This window comes from Pteropus vampyrus, unplaced genomic scaffold (genome assembly GCF_000151845.1).
Source record: "Pteropus vampyrus isolate Shadow unplaced genomic scaffold, Pvam_2.0 Scaffold289, whole genome shotgun sequence".
Classification (NCBI taxonomy): Eukaryota; Metazoa; Chordata; class Mammalia; order Chiroptera; family Pteropodidae; genus Pteropus; species Pteropus vampyrus.
In genome coordinates, this window is record NW_011889070.1 from 417,683 (window position 1) to 432,306 (window position 14,624).

The 14,624-nt window shown below is 68.4% G+C and overlaps 1 protein-coding gene across 1 annotated transcript in view; it reads left to right on the forward strand.

Moving 5' to 3' along the window:
* The window catches only part of RXRA (retinoid X receptor alpha), a 25,026-nt gene extending 10,408 nt beyond the window's left edge, over nucleotides 1-14,618 (forward strand). Inside the window, exons 4-9 of the mRNA XM_011376245.2 lie at nucleotides 4,226-4,395; nucleotides 7,567-7,696; nucleotides 8,496-8,628; nucleotides 10,589-10,680; nucleotides 11,290-11,395; nucleotides 12,895-14,618. Of these exons, the coding sequence (XP_011374547.1) occupies nucleotides 4,226-4,395; nucleotides 7,567-7,696; nucleotides 8,496-8,628; nucleotides 10,589-10,680; nucleotides 11,290-11,395; nucleotides 12,895-13,042 (779 nt within the window). The 3' untranslated portion in view covers nucleotides 13,043-14,618. The remainder of the gene's footprint in view (nucleotides 1-4,225; nucleotides 4,396-7,566; nucleotides 7,697-8,495; nucleotides 8,629-10,588; nucleotides 10,681-11,289; nucleotides 11,396-12,894) is intronic.
* The last annotated feature ends 6 nt before the right edge of the window (nucleotides 14,619-14,624 follow it).

The following is a 14,624-nucleotide window of genomic DNA, read 5'->3' on the forward strand; positions in this document are numbered from 1 at the left end:
GGAGCTGGAGGGCAGTGACCACGGCATGGGCGTGTGCGTGCATGTGGGTGCGGGCGTGTCACGTGAACATTCTCGCCCTGGATTGAGCCCCTTAGGGAAGGAGGGACACATCCTCTGAGCTTGAGAGGCCCTGCCTCGCTGCGTGACCTGTCAGGGCGCCCGTCTCCTGGTCTCCGTTGCTCAAGCCTTTAGCAGAGGCGGTCGGGCCGGAGCCTTTTGGTGAAATCCAGCCCTGCCTGCCCCGGGGACCACACCAGGGACAGAGGAAGGTCCCAGCAGGCTGGCAGTGCCCCAAGCAGGGGAGTCCGCTGGCCAGGGTGCCCGCCCACCCTGGGCGCCCCTCCCCACCTCCCAGCTTCCCTCTCGGCCCCGGGAGCCTGGGGTGGGCTGCGGAGTCTGTGGCAGGTCGGGGCGTCTCACTCCGGCCGAGGGGCTGCCGTTCCTCAGGTCCACAGGTCTCTGATGCTGCGGACCTGGTTGTGTTGGGGGTGCGCCTCCTCCCAGGTGCGTGTTTCTGGGGGGTCCTCTCGGGGGCACCCGGCATCGTCTGCCTGGCACACTCGGGACTGGAGGGTTGGGAGCCCGTGTCCCCAGACGTCTCCTGCCTGAGGCTTCCCGGCGCCAGCAGCACGTGAGTCAGACACGACAGCAGCTAGAAGGTGACGGAGCTGGCAGAGCACACGTCCCGGCTCGCTCCTGCCCCCTGCGCCGTCTGTAAACAAAACCATAATATTTATAATGACGCCGCTCAGAGCTGCCGGCTTTCTCGGCTTCAAAGTGCTTCACAAAGAATTCGCTAATTAATTCTCGGCCGCCCCCGAGGAGGCAGGTGTGAGGAACCCCCCTCCCCGCCCTTGCGAGCTTGGGCTCCCTGGGCCCCGGGACTGTGGAGAGCGAGCACGTCCCCCGTAATCGGGCCACGTGGTGTGGCGGGAGCCTGGGAGCAGGAGGTGTGGTGACAAGCTGCGAGTGTCTCTGGGGCACCTCCTCGTGGACTCAGCCCCACACGGGCGCTGTCTCGCGTGTTCCAGGGCTGAGAAAGCTGGAGCCCAGCGAGGCTCCGGTCTGGCCCAAGCCTCACAGCTGTCAGGGGTAGAGAGGGGTCTGGGGACCTGGGGCTGTGCAGCTCAGAACCTGCCGCTGTAAGCTGCCCTCTGTCCTGGTGGTCAAGCTGAGCCTCGTGCCTCCCCGTGTCCTGGCTCCGAGGATCTAGGGTTCCGCCGAGGACACAGCCATTCTCAGGATCTGAGGGACACAGGCCTGCTGGGTTCTGGGTTCCTGTCGCCCTGGGTGCTGGCCCAGTCAGCCTGTGTAGCTGCCTCCCGCCGGGCTGGCTCTGCTGGCCTGTGACCCTGTCTGCTGTGACAGAGGGTGACCCAACGCCCCCATGCGGAGGGGTCGGGAGGCCTGGCTGGGGGGCGGGCTGGAGCCCAGCCAGCCTCCATAGCCCCGCCGGCTCCTTGCCATCTGCCTGCCAGCTTGTGCTCTTCACGCGGCCCCCAGCTGCCGTCACTTTCCAGAAGAGCCAGACTGGGAGCGCGTGGGCTCCAGGCCTCCCCAGCCCAGCCGGTGAGCTCCGACGGTGTCGGCTGGCCGTCCTTGAGCCTCGCCACCTGGACGAGAAGTCCCTGGCTCGTGTCTGTCCTTCGGGTCTCGGAGAGCACAGCCCGTGGCCCGGGGCGGCCCTGAGTAGCCATGTGTTGGCACGGGGGTGGGGGAGAGGTGCAGGGCCTGCCTTCAGGGAGCCCCGAGGTGCCAGAGGGGGCACAGAGAGCCCCGGTATCTCTGAACGGCTGTCAGTGGGGGCCCGGCGAGAAACCCTTGGCTCGGGCTGGTGGAGAGGTGTTGGCAGGGCCTGTAACAGCGCCGTGGGCTCTGCAGGCAGGGGGCCCCCACACCCCAACCTGCAGGAGGGAGGGGAGGTAGGTGTGCAGAGGCCGGGGGTCTGTGGCCTTAGGAAGAAGTGGCTGCTGAGAGCTGGCGGGCAGGGCGGGCACTGGAGCCCTGGGCACCCCTTCCCTCCTGTTGGTTCCATGCGTGGCCAAACCATCCAGAATCCAAGGGGGGCGGGCCTGGGGGAGGCCACCCCAAACTCCGGCCTTTGGAGCCAGGGCAGGGGGTGGGCCTGGAGGTGCAGAGGTGGCCGTGACAGCCAGTGTCCGTGAGGACAGAGGACTGTTTGCGCCACGGGGACAGGCTGGGGGACGGACGAGCTGGTCTGAGGCCTGGTGGGGGGGCCTTCCCACCCTCTGGGAGGCGCTGCCAGCTCAGGACCGTCTGGAGCAGGCCCTGGGGTCATGAACCTGGCATGGGTCAGAAACAGGGAGGGGGTTCCGGGTGGGGTTAGGAGTCGGGGGACAGGGAGGGAGGGAGGCTGCAGCATCTGGCTGGCCCAGTGGGCGTTCTCGGGAGGCCCGAGTCCCCACGCCAGGCCTGGCGGGAGGCGGGGCAGTGGGCCAGGGCGCCTGCAGCTGTCGGAGCCAGCCGACCTGGGTGCTCCTGTGGGAGTGTGACGGGGGAGCATGTTCGGCTCCTGCAGCCGCTCTACGCTGGGGTCCCCCGGGAGCAGGCTGTTTACTAGGGCCTCTCAGTCACCCAGGGAGCAGCACAGTCACTGGGGAGGTGGGGAGGGGCCACCACATGGCCTAGGCCCAAGCAGGGTGGGCTGGGGCTCGTTCCCCACCTTCAGCAGGGCCCAGCGTGTGGGGGCGGGGGTCCACAGAGGGCACGAGGGTGCACGCCCCGAGGTCCGCCCTGAGGGGTGCTCCTGGGAGTCGGGGCTGCGCCGTGGCTCAGAGACGTCTCCCGTCCCCTCTCCCGAGGGCCGACCACTGCCAGCGCCCTCTGTTCTCGCGACCCCGGCCGTTCCTGTAGGGAGGGAGCCTCCGGTGCCTCCCGTGCCTCCCGTGCCCGGCCTGGGGGCTCTCCTGGCTCAGGGGGGTCCCCATCCCCTACTGGGAGCCTGGTGGACTGGGGAGCGGCCCCCGAGGAGGGCCCAGCTCTGCCTGCTCCTGTCCTCTCAGAGGTCCGTGGCCCTGGGCTGGGGCTGTTCCAGGCCCTTGTCGCAGCCGATGGGCCTGTGCACAGAAGTCCCACACAGTGCTCTGCAGGTGTGTCCCCAGGGGCCACGTCTGGGGTGGGGACCGAGGAGCTGGTCCCGAGGAGGCTGTGGACGCCCTGGGAGTCCGGCAGGGCAGGGTTGGGGGCGTCAGGACAGCTTCTCTGACCACAGGAGGGTCAGCCTAGGGAGGGCCACCCGTCCTGGTGCTGCTGCCCACCACACAGTGCATCGGGGACATCCCTGGGAGGCCCCGCCCTGGCACGCCAGGCTGACGCACCGGCTGGCCCAGGCTCCAGCAGTGCTGTGTGAGCAGCACCCCCTGTCCCCCTACCAGGCCTCAGGCCATGGCTTCTCCCCTCTGCCGACTCCTTCCTGTCTGGTCTGGGGGTCCTCGCTGCCCCCACCAGAGAGGCAGAGGAGACGTGGGGTCAGCTCAGGAGGCCACAGGAGCCCCGAGGGGGTTGGCAGCCTGGCTCTGGTTCGAGGTTGTAGCCCACCCGCGGGGTGACCCCAGAGGTGCCCAGCCCGGCCTGGGAAAGGGCAGCTTCAGCTGCAGGGCTGTGAGCATCCACCGTGGGCGCCCCGGCCTCGACCTTCCCCCCACATAGGTCTCTTTGGGGACAGAGGAAGGGAACCCCTCCGTCTCTGCTTTCCCTCACTGGCTGCTCTTCCTGGGCTGCCCAAAACCTGTCCGCCCCGGACCACCCCGGACCACCCCGCTTGCTCGGGCCTCCCGCTCGGTGCTGCCTGCTCCGCCTTCCGCCTGTGTTCTGGGCCTTCGCTCGTGCCACCTCCTGTGTTGGAGCCATTATCCCCGTTCTCCTGCTCCTTCGGGCTCGTTGCCTCTTCTTCCGGGAAGCCTTCCCGGCTTTGCCTGAGTCCACAGCCCTCACGGCCCTTCTCCCTCCCTGTTGGGATTCCTGCTGACCCGTCAGCTCCGTGAGAGCCGGGACCCGCTGGCCCTGGCCTGTGCCTGTGCCCGGCCCGGGTGGGAGCTGGCGTGAGCGTTAGTTGGGTGAATTAGCGAGAGGTGGGTGTGCTCTGTGTTGTCAGAGCGCACGACCACCCAGAGGCCAGGCTCGGGACGGGGGACGGGCGTGGGCGCGCTGGCTCAGCGGGCACCGCTTGGCCCCTGCCCGGGCTGAGCAGCCACCCCCGCTGCAGCTGTGCAGGAGGAGAGGCAGCGGGGCAAGGACCGCAGTGAGGCCGAGGCGGAGCCCGCGAGCAGCGCCAACGAGGACATGCCCGTGGAGAAGATTCTGGAGGCCGAGCTGGCGGTCGAGCCCAAGACCGAGACGTACGTGGAGGCCAACATGGGGCTGAACCCCAGCTCGGTGAGTGCCGGCCTGCGCGGGCTCCCCCTGGGGCGGCAGGGCCCGGGCTGCTCGGGGGACCCCTGGCCCCGGGAAGCGCCCGGGGTGGGAGGCCCCGAGTGTCGGGGGCCGGCGGACGTGGCGTGCCCCCTGGGGCTCGGCACTTCCTTCGCGCGTCCTGCGTCACTGGCCCATTGTCTGGCGGGTGCCGGGGGCCTGTGTCTGCCCCTGGCTCGCGGGCAGTGTCGTGTCCGGACTTCATCTGTGTCTCCCGCCGTGGGCTCAGGGCTGGGACCAGAGCCGCGTGGCCGGCCCCGAGGCACCCTGCTGTCTCTCCTTCATCCTACCCCGGCTCCCAGCGGCTCAGCCCCTGCTCAGCCCCCACCCCGCCCCCGGGGCCTTGCACGTGCTGCTGTCAGGCTTCAGGCTCCGCCAAGGTGTCACTTCCTCAGGGAGCCCGTTTCCCCTGGGTCCGCTCGTGCCCCTGCCGAAGTGGGCCTGGCCCCAGGCAGGTGGACTTGGAGCCCGATCGCTTCCTTCCCCGGGAGGCTTGTGTGGCGGGTGAAGTGTCCCTCCTTGCCAGGAGGCAGGGTGGCGTCTGCACAGTCCCTCCCTGCCAGCTCCCGTCACGGACAGTGACCCTGCCCTGTGGGCGGGCGCTCACACATGACCCTCACACCAGGTTTAGGAGTGGGGGGGTCCCCTCGTATCTGCTCACAGGGCCCCCGTGGCTGGGTGCAGGGCCACGCCGTGAACCCTGGCTGGGTGCAGGGCAGTGCCGCGTCCGCCTGTCCTGCCTCTCCCGTCCCGGGAGCGGAGGGTTGCCAGCCGTGAGGGTTTCCTGATTGAGCAGGAAGTCCAGGAAAGCAGGGAGATCGACGGAGGGGTTGCCAGCTCTTAATTTTGTGAGGACTTTATTTAGAAAAGCAAACCCGGAGGCTGCTCCCCTGTGGTTTCAGAGCGGGCAGCGTGGCTGCGGCTGCAGGCAGGCAGCTGGCAGGTGCAGGGCACTCCTGGGTAGCACCCGGGATCCCATGACTGGCACGTACCTGCCTCCCCATGTCTGGCCTCCCACCGTGGCTTCCTGTGGGGTGGCCTGGGCCCCAGGCCGGGAGGGGGCCTCACCCAGTATCACGCAGGATGGCCGCACTGGCCCTGGGGAGCCTGGAGCCTCTGTGGGAGGAGGGGTCCTGCCATCACCTCCCAGGACAGGGGCTGTCCCTGCAGCCCAGGTACACGGTGGGAGCTCGTTGAACGTCTGCTGAACGAGGCTCATTTGTCTGAGTGAGAACCGCGGTTCCCAGAAGTCCAGTGTTTGTTGGCGACCACACGGCAGATGGAGCCGGAACCTCTCCCAGCCCCTCCTCCGCAGGAGGGCCCCAGGCTCCGCCCTGTACCCCCCATGCAGAGCCCATAGCCTTCAGCTCCAGCCCCCACATCCTGTGTTCACCTGTTCTGGGAGCACAGTAGACGGGTGACCTCCGTGCCCACCTTTGAGGCCCTGGCCTGTCTGGGAGAGGCTTAGGGTGACAGCCTGTCCCCCGGGCCTGCTCTGGGCCCCTCAGGGGCTCTGAAGGGGCTGCTGGCCAGTTGCCAGGGGAAGGCCCGTTTCCTGGGGTGTCAGCCTAGGGCGCTCATCAGGTGTGCCCCACACCCCGTCTCCCCACATGGCTCGCTGCGCCCCCACCCCACTGGGCCCGGTCCTCCTCACACCGGGCCCGGGCCCCCCGCTTCACGGGCTGCCCTGTAGCACGGAGAGAGAGGCAGGGCACACGATCCTTTCTAGACCGGGGCTCTGAGGAGTGGAGCCTGGCCCTGGCCTCGGGCACGGCTAGCTGCCGGGCGTGCCACACGCATGGCCCAGGGACCCCATGTAGGCCACCCTCTGCCCATGGCTGCCGGTCATTGACAGATGGTGGGGGTGAGTGCCCACAGGGGTGCCGGCTGTGGGCCTGTGATGTCCCAGCCTGAGCACAGGACCTGCTCCTGGGAGTGCTCGGCTGTCCAGGCCGTGTCCCCAGAGGTTTACGAGGGGACAGAAAAGGGAACGTGGGCCCGCCCCTTCCCACCGGGGGTCCCCGGGCTGCTCTGGCCCCCTGTGTCCCGGTGGACCCACCCGACACCTCTCCCTGGGGCTCCATGTCCCGCTCAGCACGGCTTGGCAGCCCTGCCCCACCTGGTGGCCTCATGCCAGTTTGTCACTGGGCCTCCCCAGAGAGCCCTCAGCTGGCCCTTCACGCGGCCTGGAGTGTTTAGACTGAGTGATGCTCACGGGCGGGGGGTTTCTGTCAGGGAGCTTGTGCAGGAGCCCTGGTTGTGGTTCCCGGAACGAGGGCTTTCCGCAGCCTCCCGGTGTGCCGGTCCCTCCCCCTCCCTCAGGACCCAGAGGGTCCGCCATCCAAGCCCCCGGGCCAGGAGCTGGGAGCAGGGCGCCCTGGGGCCTGCCGGGGTTTCCTCAGCTGTGAGAATGACTGGAGCGTGCCCTCCTGGCTAGAAGCCTCCGTGCCACCTCTGCGTCTGGTAGGAAGGAACCACGCAGGAGGAGCTAGGACCGCCGGTCAGCTGGCCGCTGTGACCATCAGAGTCCCACCCCAGCCCTAACACCCACCCCCACGTCTCGCTTCACTGGCACCTGCCACCCGTGGTGTGGGACTAAATGGGGCTCAGGTCGGATGCCCTCGTGACCACAGACCAAACGCTTAAACAAAGCCCATCTCTGCTCCTGCACTTCCGAGGCCAGAGGTCTGAAATCGGTCCCACGAGAGGCAGCCAGGTGTCCTCAGGGCCGGCCCCTCCCGGGGGCACCCGCTTCCGTGCCCTCCCGGGGCTGGAGGCCCCACATGCCCGGCTCGCGGCCCCTTCTCTGGTTTGGGGGCAGCAGCGTCTTCTCGCCTCCGACCCCTGCTCCGCCCTCACCCCTTCTCTCTGGCTCTCCTGCCTCCTCGAGAAAGGACCCGTGTGACGGACTGGGCCCCCGCGTCACCCGGGGTCCTCTCCCGTCCCACGATCCTTGACTCGATGACGTCTGCAAAGTCCCTCTGGCCATGTGAAGTGGCACATTCGCAGGTTCCGGGGCTTAGGACGTGGGCACCTTTGGGGGCTGTCACTCAGCCCACGCGGATACAGCGGGGCCTGGCCGGGGGCCATGGTGCCGTCCACGTGGCACTCACCATGATGCCCTTCCTCGCCTAGCCCAACGACCCCGTCACCAACATCTGCCAAGCAGCGGACAAGCAGCTCTTCACCCTGGTCGAGTGGGCCAAGCGGATCCCGCACTTCTCTGAGCTGCCGCTGGACGACCAGGTCATCCTGCTGAGGGCCGGTGAGTGGCCGGGGGCGTCGGGGCGGGCGTCCTGACGTGCCGTGTGGCAGGGCAGCCCCCTCCCTTCCGTGGGGCTCAGTTTCCCCTTCCGTAACACGGGGCTGGCTCTTGCTCTGCCGGGTTGCAGTCAGGATTAAAGGGGTAACACGTTTAGCCTCGTCAGCCTCAAGCCTGGATCCGTTTGGGCACTCCGGGGTGCGGCCTGTGGGCATCGCTGTTGCTGTTCTCACGGAAGGTGGGGTCACGTCCTCCAGGCCACAGGATGAGCACGGACATTGTTTCCTTTCTGTGGCCTAAGCCCCCGATCCTGCTCCGATCTGGCCGTGCTCATGTGCCGGGAGCATCGGGCTGGCCTGCGGCTCTGACACGCTTGGTCTAGCTCCATAATTCACTGTCCTGGGGTCTTCCGCGTCACACACATTGGTCTCTGAGTGCTTGCTATCATGGCCGCCCCAGAGAGACGCGGAGCCCCGTCCCCCCACACGCTCGGGGGCACCAGCATCCTGCGCTTGCAGAAAGCGAGCCCTGGGCACGCGCGCTCAGGCCCGCGTCACACAGCCAGCGTTCTGTGCGGGACTGCTCAGGGCCTTCACTGTGCCGTGTGCGCTGTGGAAGACAGAGGCGTTCCCGAACGTAGGTGCCGAGGGACCTCTCTCCTGGGCGGCCGTCTTGGGGTCAGGGCTCTGCGGAGCCCCTCGGGTAGCCTGGGGCACACGCCGCCTTCGGGGGGGCGCGCGGGGGTCGGGAAGGGCGGCCCGCGGGCCCGGAGACAGCCGAGTGACGCGGCGTCCCCCACCAGGCTGGAACGAGCTGCTCATCGCCTCCTTCTCCCACCGGTCCATCGCCGTGAAGGACGGGATCCTCCTGGCCACCGGGCTGCACGTGCACCGGAACAGCGCCCACAGCGCCGGCGTGGGCGCCATCTTCGACAGGTGGGCGTCTGTTCTGTCTGCAGGGGCCGCGGACGCGGGAGCAGAGACGCGCAGGGACAGACGGGACCCCCGCGGTCCCCCTTCCGGTTCGTTCCCTAAGCCGTGTGTGGGAAGGGCGCTTCCATAAAGGCAGGCGTGCGTCGTGCTGCGGACGCGGCTTCACCGTGTCCCTCACGTGTCACGCGCCAGGCGCTTCTGGGCTGTGACTGTGACACGTCGCAGCCCGCGTGGGCCTCGTGTGGTCAGCGGCGTCTGAGCCGCTGCTCCCGGTGCCTGGACCCCGGGCATGCCACTCCTCGCTGCCACCCCGGGGGCGGCCGCCGCCGGCTCTGTGTCCACCCAGGTTGCTGTCCAGCAGGCGGGCTGGACACGAGCTGCCCGCCCCTGTCTCCGGCTGGCCCTGCCTGTGAGCCCAGAGGGTCCACGCTGGGCCTGGGCCTCCTGGGAACCTGGGCGTCTGCTCCAGCCGGCTGGAGCGGGAGGGGCTGGGAGGGGCATTGCAGGGTCCCCCGGGTGGGGTGGGGGGGCTGCAGCACGGGAGTGGTGAGGGGGAAAGGGGAAGGCCAAGGGGAGGGGTCCAAGGCAAGGCCCCGAGTTCGGAGCCCTGATTTGCAGGTGAGCAGAGGCCCCCACTCTTGCCCGGTGGGGTGGGAGGGATCGTTGTAGAAACCGCTGCTCTGCGGCCGGTTCAGGTAGAGCTGAGGGACCGGCCCTGCCCGGGGTGCACCACGTGCAGAAAGGTGTTGCGGCCAGGTGCTGTGGGCAGGCGCTGGCCTAAACAGTGCGTGGACGTGTCTGTCGCAGGACTCCTCAGGGCCTTGAGCAAGCTGACCCCACGGAAAGGGGCTGTGAGTGTAGTGTTTATTGTCCGCAGAAGCTTTTTTTAGTGTGATCCCTCTGGGATTCGCTTTAGCAACGCAGCGCTAGCCACGCACGGAGCTGACAGCCCCACGGTCCCAGCTGCTAGAGAGGTGACAGTGATGGTGGCCCAGAGCGGCCACAGAGAGGCCCAGCCCCTCACACAGATGGCCGCCGCCCCAGCTCTCAGCCAGCCCCCGCCCACGAGCAGACGGCCCGAGGCTGCATGACACGAGCCCATGTTGCCCCACCCCATCCTCCATGCTCCCCAAATCTTTCCCATGCTGCAGGCGTGTCCTTCACCATCCTGCATGGACTTGGGACCCCTGGCCCACAGGGAAAGGCCTGAGCTTCTCGGGGGCACTGTCCAGGGCCACCTCCCCTTGCTCCCCTCTGGCCTGACCTCCCCACCCCTTGCCACTTACTGGACACAACTGTCAAGTTTTGGGGCTGGCAGAGGGCTGTTGAGGGTGGGCGCCCGGGCTGTGTGGGGTGCTGTAGATAGGCCAGGGGGGTCCAGGACACTGCCACCGTGCAGGGACCAGGCGTGAGGCCCACCGGCTCCCCACAGACGGCTCCCCGGAGGGTAGGTGGGTTGCTTTTCGCCCCGGAAGTGGCTGGTGACGAGAGGGGGCACATAGCGCCCCCCGGGTGGCTAGCTGAGATCTGGGAAGCCGCGTCCCCGGGAAGGGCTCTCGCGGGCACAGACGGGAGAGGTTATGAGGTGGTGCCCGGCTGAGCCCCAGGCTGCCCTGCCCCGTCTGCAGCTGAGGTCCGGCGGCCGTGGACTTCGCCCCCAGTGTCCAGGCCCCTGGCTCGGTTTGGCTCGGCTGCCACGAGGTCCCTTCTTCATGTCCAGGGTCTCAGAGTAGACGCCCGCACGCAGACCCTCTGCAGGCAGAGAGCGCCCTCCCCTGGGTGAGACTGGGCGGGGCTGCACGGCAGGCGTCAGGCCCTGTCTGGGCAGCTCCTGTGTGGCCTTAACCCTTCTCCGCTGCCCTGCGGGGCCACGCCGGGTTCCCCAAGCCCTGCGGGTGTTGGTGGGGGCCCTGGCTAGGGGCACGGTTTGACCTGGGCCTTGGTGCTCGCCGCCTCGCTGCAGGGTGCTGACGGAGCTGGTGTCCAAGATGCGAGATATGCACATGGACAAGACGGAGCTGGGCTGCCTGCGCGCCATCGTGCTCTTCAACCCCGGTACGGCCCCCGCCCCGGTCCCCCACCCCGGCACGGCCCCCGCCCCCGGTCCCCCACCCCGGTATGGCCCCCGCCCCCGGTCCCCCCCACACCGGGACGTGGTCTGCGCCGCGGTTCCCCTCCCGCCCCTGCTCACGGGCACCACGGCGTCAGCCGCCCGGCCTCCCCACGCTGAGCTACGGTCTGCTGTTTATGACGGGGAATGGCCGTGCCTCCACCTTCTCGTGGCCTTTGTGAGGGTCCCACGAGGTGGCTTCTGCACACAGTGGGGCTCCATGTGCCACCCTCGTCCTGGGGGCTTGGCGAGGCCCCTGGCTGGGCCTCCTGGGAGCTGCTGTGCAAAGCGTGGCACTGCTTTGCGCCAGAAGGGGCAGGCCCCATGAGCTTCTAGCACCGAGGGTCTGGAGCCCGGACTGTCCAGGCGGTGTCAGAGATGGGTGGACAGACTGCCCCGGGGGCTGTGGGGCTTTAGCCGCTGCGTGGAGGGGACCGTTCTCAGAGCTGCCCGCTTCCTGAGCCGGGGGCTGCAGGGAGCCAGCCCAAGTGCCCAGGTCCCCGGGTGGTTTCCTGGGCGAGGGGTTCTCACCAACGACCCCTTCTTCCTCGCAGACTCCAAGGGGCTCTCGAACCCGGCCGAGGTGGAGGCACTGCGGGAGAAGGTGTATGCGTCCCTGGAGGCCTACTGCAAACACAAGTACCCCGAGCAGCCAGGGAGGTGAGCCCTGGCTGTGGCCTCGGTCCTGCCAGGACCTCAGGAGCTCGGGTGCAGCCTGCCTGCCCGAGCAAGACCGCCACTAGCTGTTAGGACACTTCTGTATAAATTAGGAGGTAGCGCTCCTCCTGGGTCGAGGGCAGCCTGGGTGGGGAGTACCTGGCATGTTCCGAGTGAGGATGGGGCACGCTAGGCCCCAGCATGCTTCACTGTAGCCCCACCAAAAAGATGGGTCCGGCGTCTGCACACAGTAGGTGCTTATCCTTGTAGACGGTGTGGAGAAGGCTGTGCTTCCTGCCATCTCAAGGGAACCATTAGAGCCAGGGCTTTGGCTTCTTACGCCTGGCAGGGTCGGATGCCAGAGCATAGTAGGTGCCTTGTGAAGGCCTGCGGAGTAGAGCTCTGTGGTCCCACTGTGGGGTGTGCCTCTCTCGCCTGCCTGGCCGAACCCCAGAGGGCTGGGATTGTCCCATTTCCCGGTCCGTGGCGCCGGGAGCACAGTAGGTGGCTTCGTGGTGTTCCGAGGCCCTTGTCGCGATTCTCCTCCCTCCCTGCAGAAGGGCATCTCCTAGGGGCTGCGAGGACAGCAGGTGCCCGCTCCTCGTCCGCCGGCTGGCGCACACACGGTTAACTGTGTCCGATAGCTGCTCAGCCGTCATCTGGTTTGGTTTAGAGTGAAACTTCCCGGATGGAGGGCGCAGGCCTGTTTCTCTGGCCGCCCGCCGCAGCCACCCGCCAACTCAGCAGAAAACAGCTCGCTCTCGGGCCCCATTCCAGGCTCGAGGCTGCGTTTTTGCCTAGAAACTGTGGGTAGCGTGGCAGTCAGCCACACGCGTTTGCCCCTGAAGTACCGACACGGTTCATAATTAACGAGGTCCCAAAGCCCTGCAGCCCCTTGAGGGTCCCTGTGGGGGGACCGGGCAGACATGGATGTCCCTGGAGGGACATCTGGCCCCGTCCCCACATGGCACTGCCCTTGGCGACAGCGGCCGAGCCGGACGTCTCCCGTACCCCTCCTGGGGCTGGGCAGGGCTGGAGGGGTGTCCTGGGCTCAGGCTTCGCTCCAACAGAGCCATTTCTGGGAATGGGGTGAGCCTGGCTCGGGGGCATGGGGCGCCAGTGCCTTAGGACATGGCTTGCTCGGGCACAGACTCGCCCCAGCTCAGGGGCGGCCGCACTTCCGGTCTCCCCCCTGCAGCCGCGGCGTCTGCAGCCCGCTGAGGCGCCCTCGACCCCTGGAGGAAGCCGCGTGTTTTAACTCCCCAGAGGCCCGATCCGCCGCCCCAGGCTGTCTCTTCATCCCAGTCGTCCCCCGGGGGGCTTCTTCCGGGGTCTCTGTGCCCGCCCCGTGCTGTCCCGCCTCCAGGCCCCGCCTGGCTCTGTCCGCTGCCCGCCGGGCCCGCTCCTTCCTGTCGCAGCTCGGGCAGGGCCGTTCCCAGGAGGCAGCGGGCGCCCGGTGGGAGGGGGGGCCGCCCGCGCGCGCTCACGCCCGTGTCCCGCAGGTTCGCCAAGCTGCTGCTGCGCCTGCCGGCCCTGCGCTCCATCGGCCTCAAGTGCCTGGAGCACCTCTTCTTCTTCAAGCTCATCGGGGACACGCCCATCGACACCTTCCTCATGGAGATGCTGGAGGCCCCGCACCAGCTGACCTAGGCCCGCCCCGCCCCGCCCGCGCCCGGCCGTCTGGACCGTGGGCCCAGCCCGGTCACTGCTCAGCCTGAGACGCGCTGCGCCCCCTCGTCGTTCTCAGTACTGCTTGTCTCTGGACCCGGCAGGGCAGTCGCCTTCCCAGGGCGGCAGCCGGAGTGGCACGAACTGGTGTGACCCCAGCCAGGCCCTTTCCCGGGGGAGCCCCGGGGGGCACGTGGGGCCCCAGGCCCCAGCCATGGAGCGTCAGCGGGCGGGAAGGGCCACTGCTGTCTTCGGCGTTTCAGGCTGTTTGGAGTGACCCCCACCCCGCTTTCCCTCCCGTCGGTGCTGGCGCCCGGCCAGCTCGGTCCCCGTCAGGACGATGGGACAGGTGGGGGGCTGGTGTCTCGTTGCAGAAGACCGTACTTGCTCCCTGGGGAGACGAGGGGGCCCTGGGCAAGCGGGTGTCCCCTCCCTTCCGGTGAGGGGTGAGCAGCCCCCTTTTCCAAAGAGCCCGCCCCCCAGCCGCCTGGCGCCAGAGCTGGCCCCGCGCAGGGTTCGGGGTCCCTCGCTCAAGCACGGCCTGCGGCCGGCCGCCCACCCGCCTTCACCCTCTACCCGCATTGTCCTGTGTCAGCTTCCCCCACACGGTCGTGTGCTGCCCAGGTTCGAGGCGGCAGAGCCCCGGCCGCTCCAGCCCAGACCTCTTCAGTCTGTGAGGGGGCCGGGCTTGCCTCATGCCCTGGATGGCTGGCCTCCTGCTCTCGGCCTTGCCAGCGGGGCCCCTGCTGACCACTCGCGGGCAGAAGCCGTCCCCTGGGAGGCCCACGGAGTGGGGGATGGGGGGCTGCTTCCCCAGACGCCGGTCCACCTGCGGCGCACCTTCCTAGGGAGGCCGGTGTGAGAGCCAGCGGGACTCGTGGGCACGGTGGGGAGGGCAGGTGGGGCCGCAGCCTGCAGAGTGCCCTCTGCGGCCTGGCTGATTGTCTGGAAGATTCCTGGGGTCAGAAGCCGTTGAGTGTCAGCCTCCTGGGCCGGGGGCTGGACACCCTTGGGAGCGGCCACTCGCCGTTGTCTTTCCTGGGTGACAAAGCTTTGCGTGGGAGCGCCATCTAACACCTGCCCTGGCTGAAGGCTCTGCGTTCAGCCCAGCACCCACTTCTCGGCCGGGCGCTCTGGGTCCGGGGTGGGGTCTGGCGGCTGCACTGGCCCCTTTGCACTGTAATCCCTCTGCTCTGAGCGCTTTCCGTTCCCACGCCTCACGCCCCCGAACCCAGCGTTCGTGAGTACCAGGGGCCTGCACAGGGGCGTCGAGGGGCGCGGGGAGGGGTCCTGTCTGCTCAGCCTGACAGCGTGCTCTGTAACGGGTGGTTCTCCCCCCCACCGCCCCTCCCTAGCAGCCCTGGATGGGGTCGGGGGGCTGCACCCCCCCAAGGTCTGTTTCCCCAGGCGGTGCAGGGGCTCTGTCAGACCCCCGGGGCTGGGCGGGCAGAGGCAGGCCACCTGGCCTCTGGGGAGATAGCACCCTTCTTGACTCTCCAGTCCCCAGCCAAGCTGAGCGAACGAGGGGCCCCTGGGCAGAGGACAGGATGACTCCCACAAACTC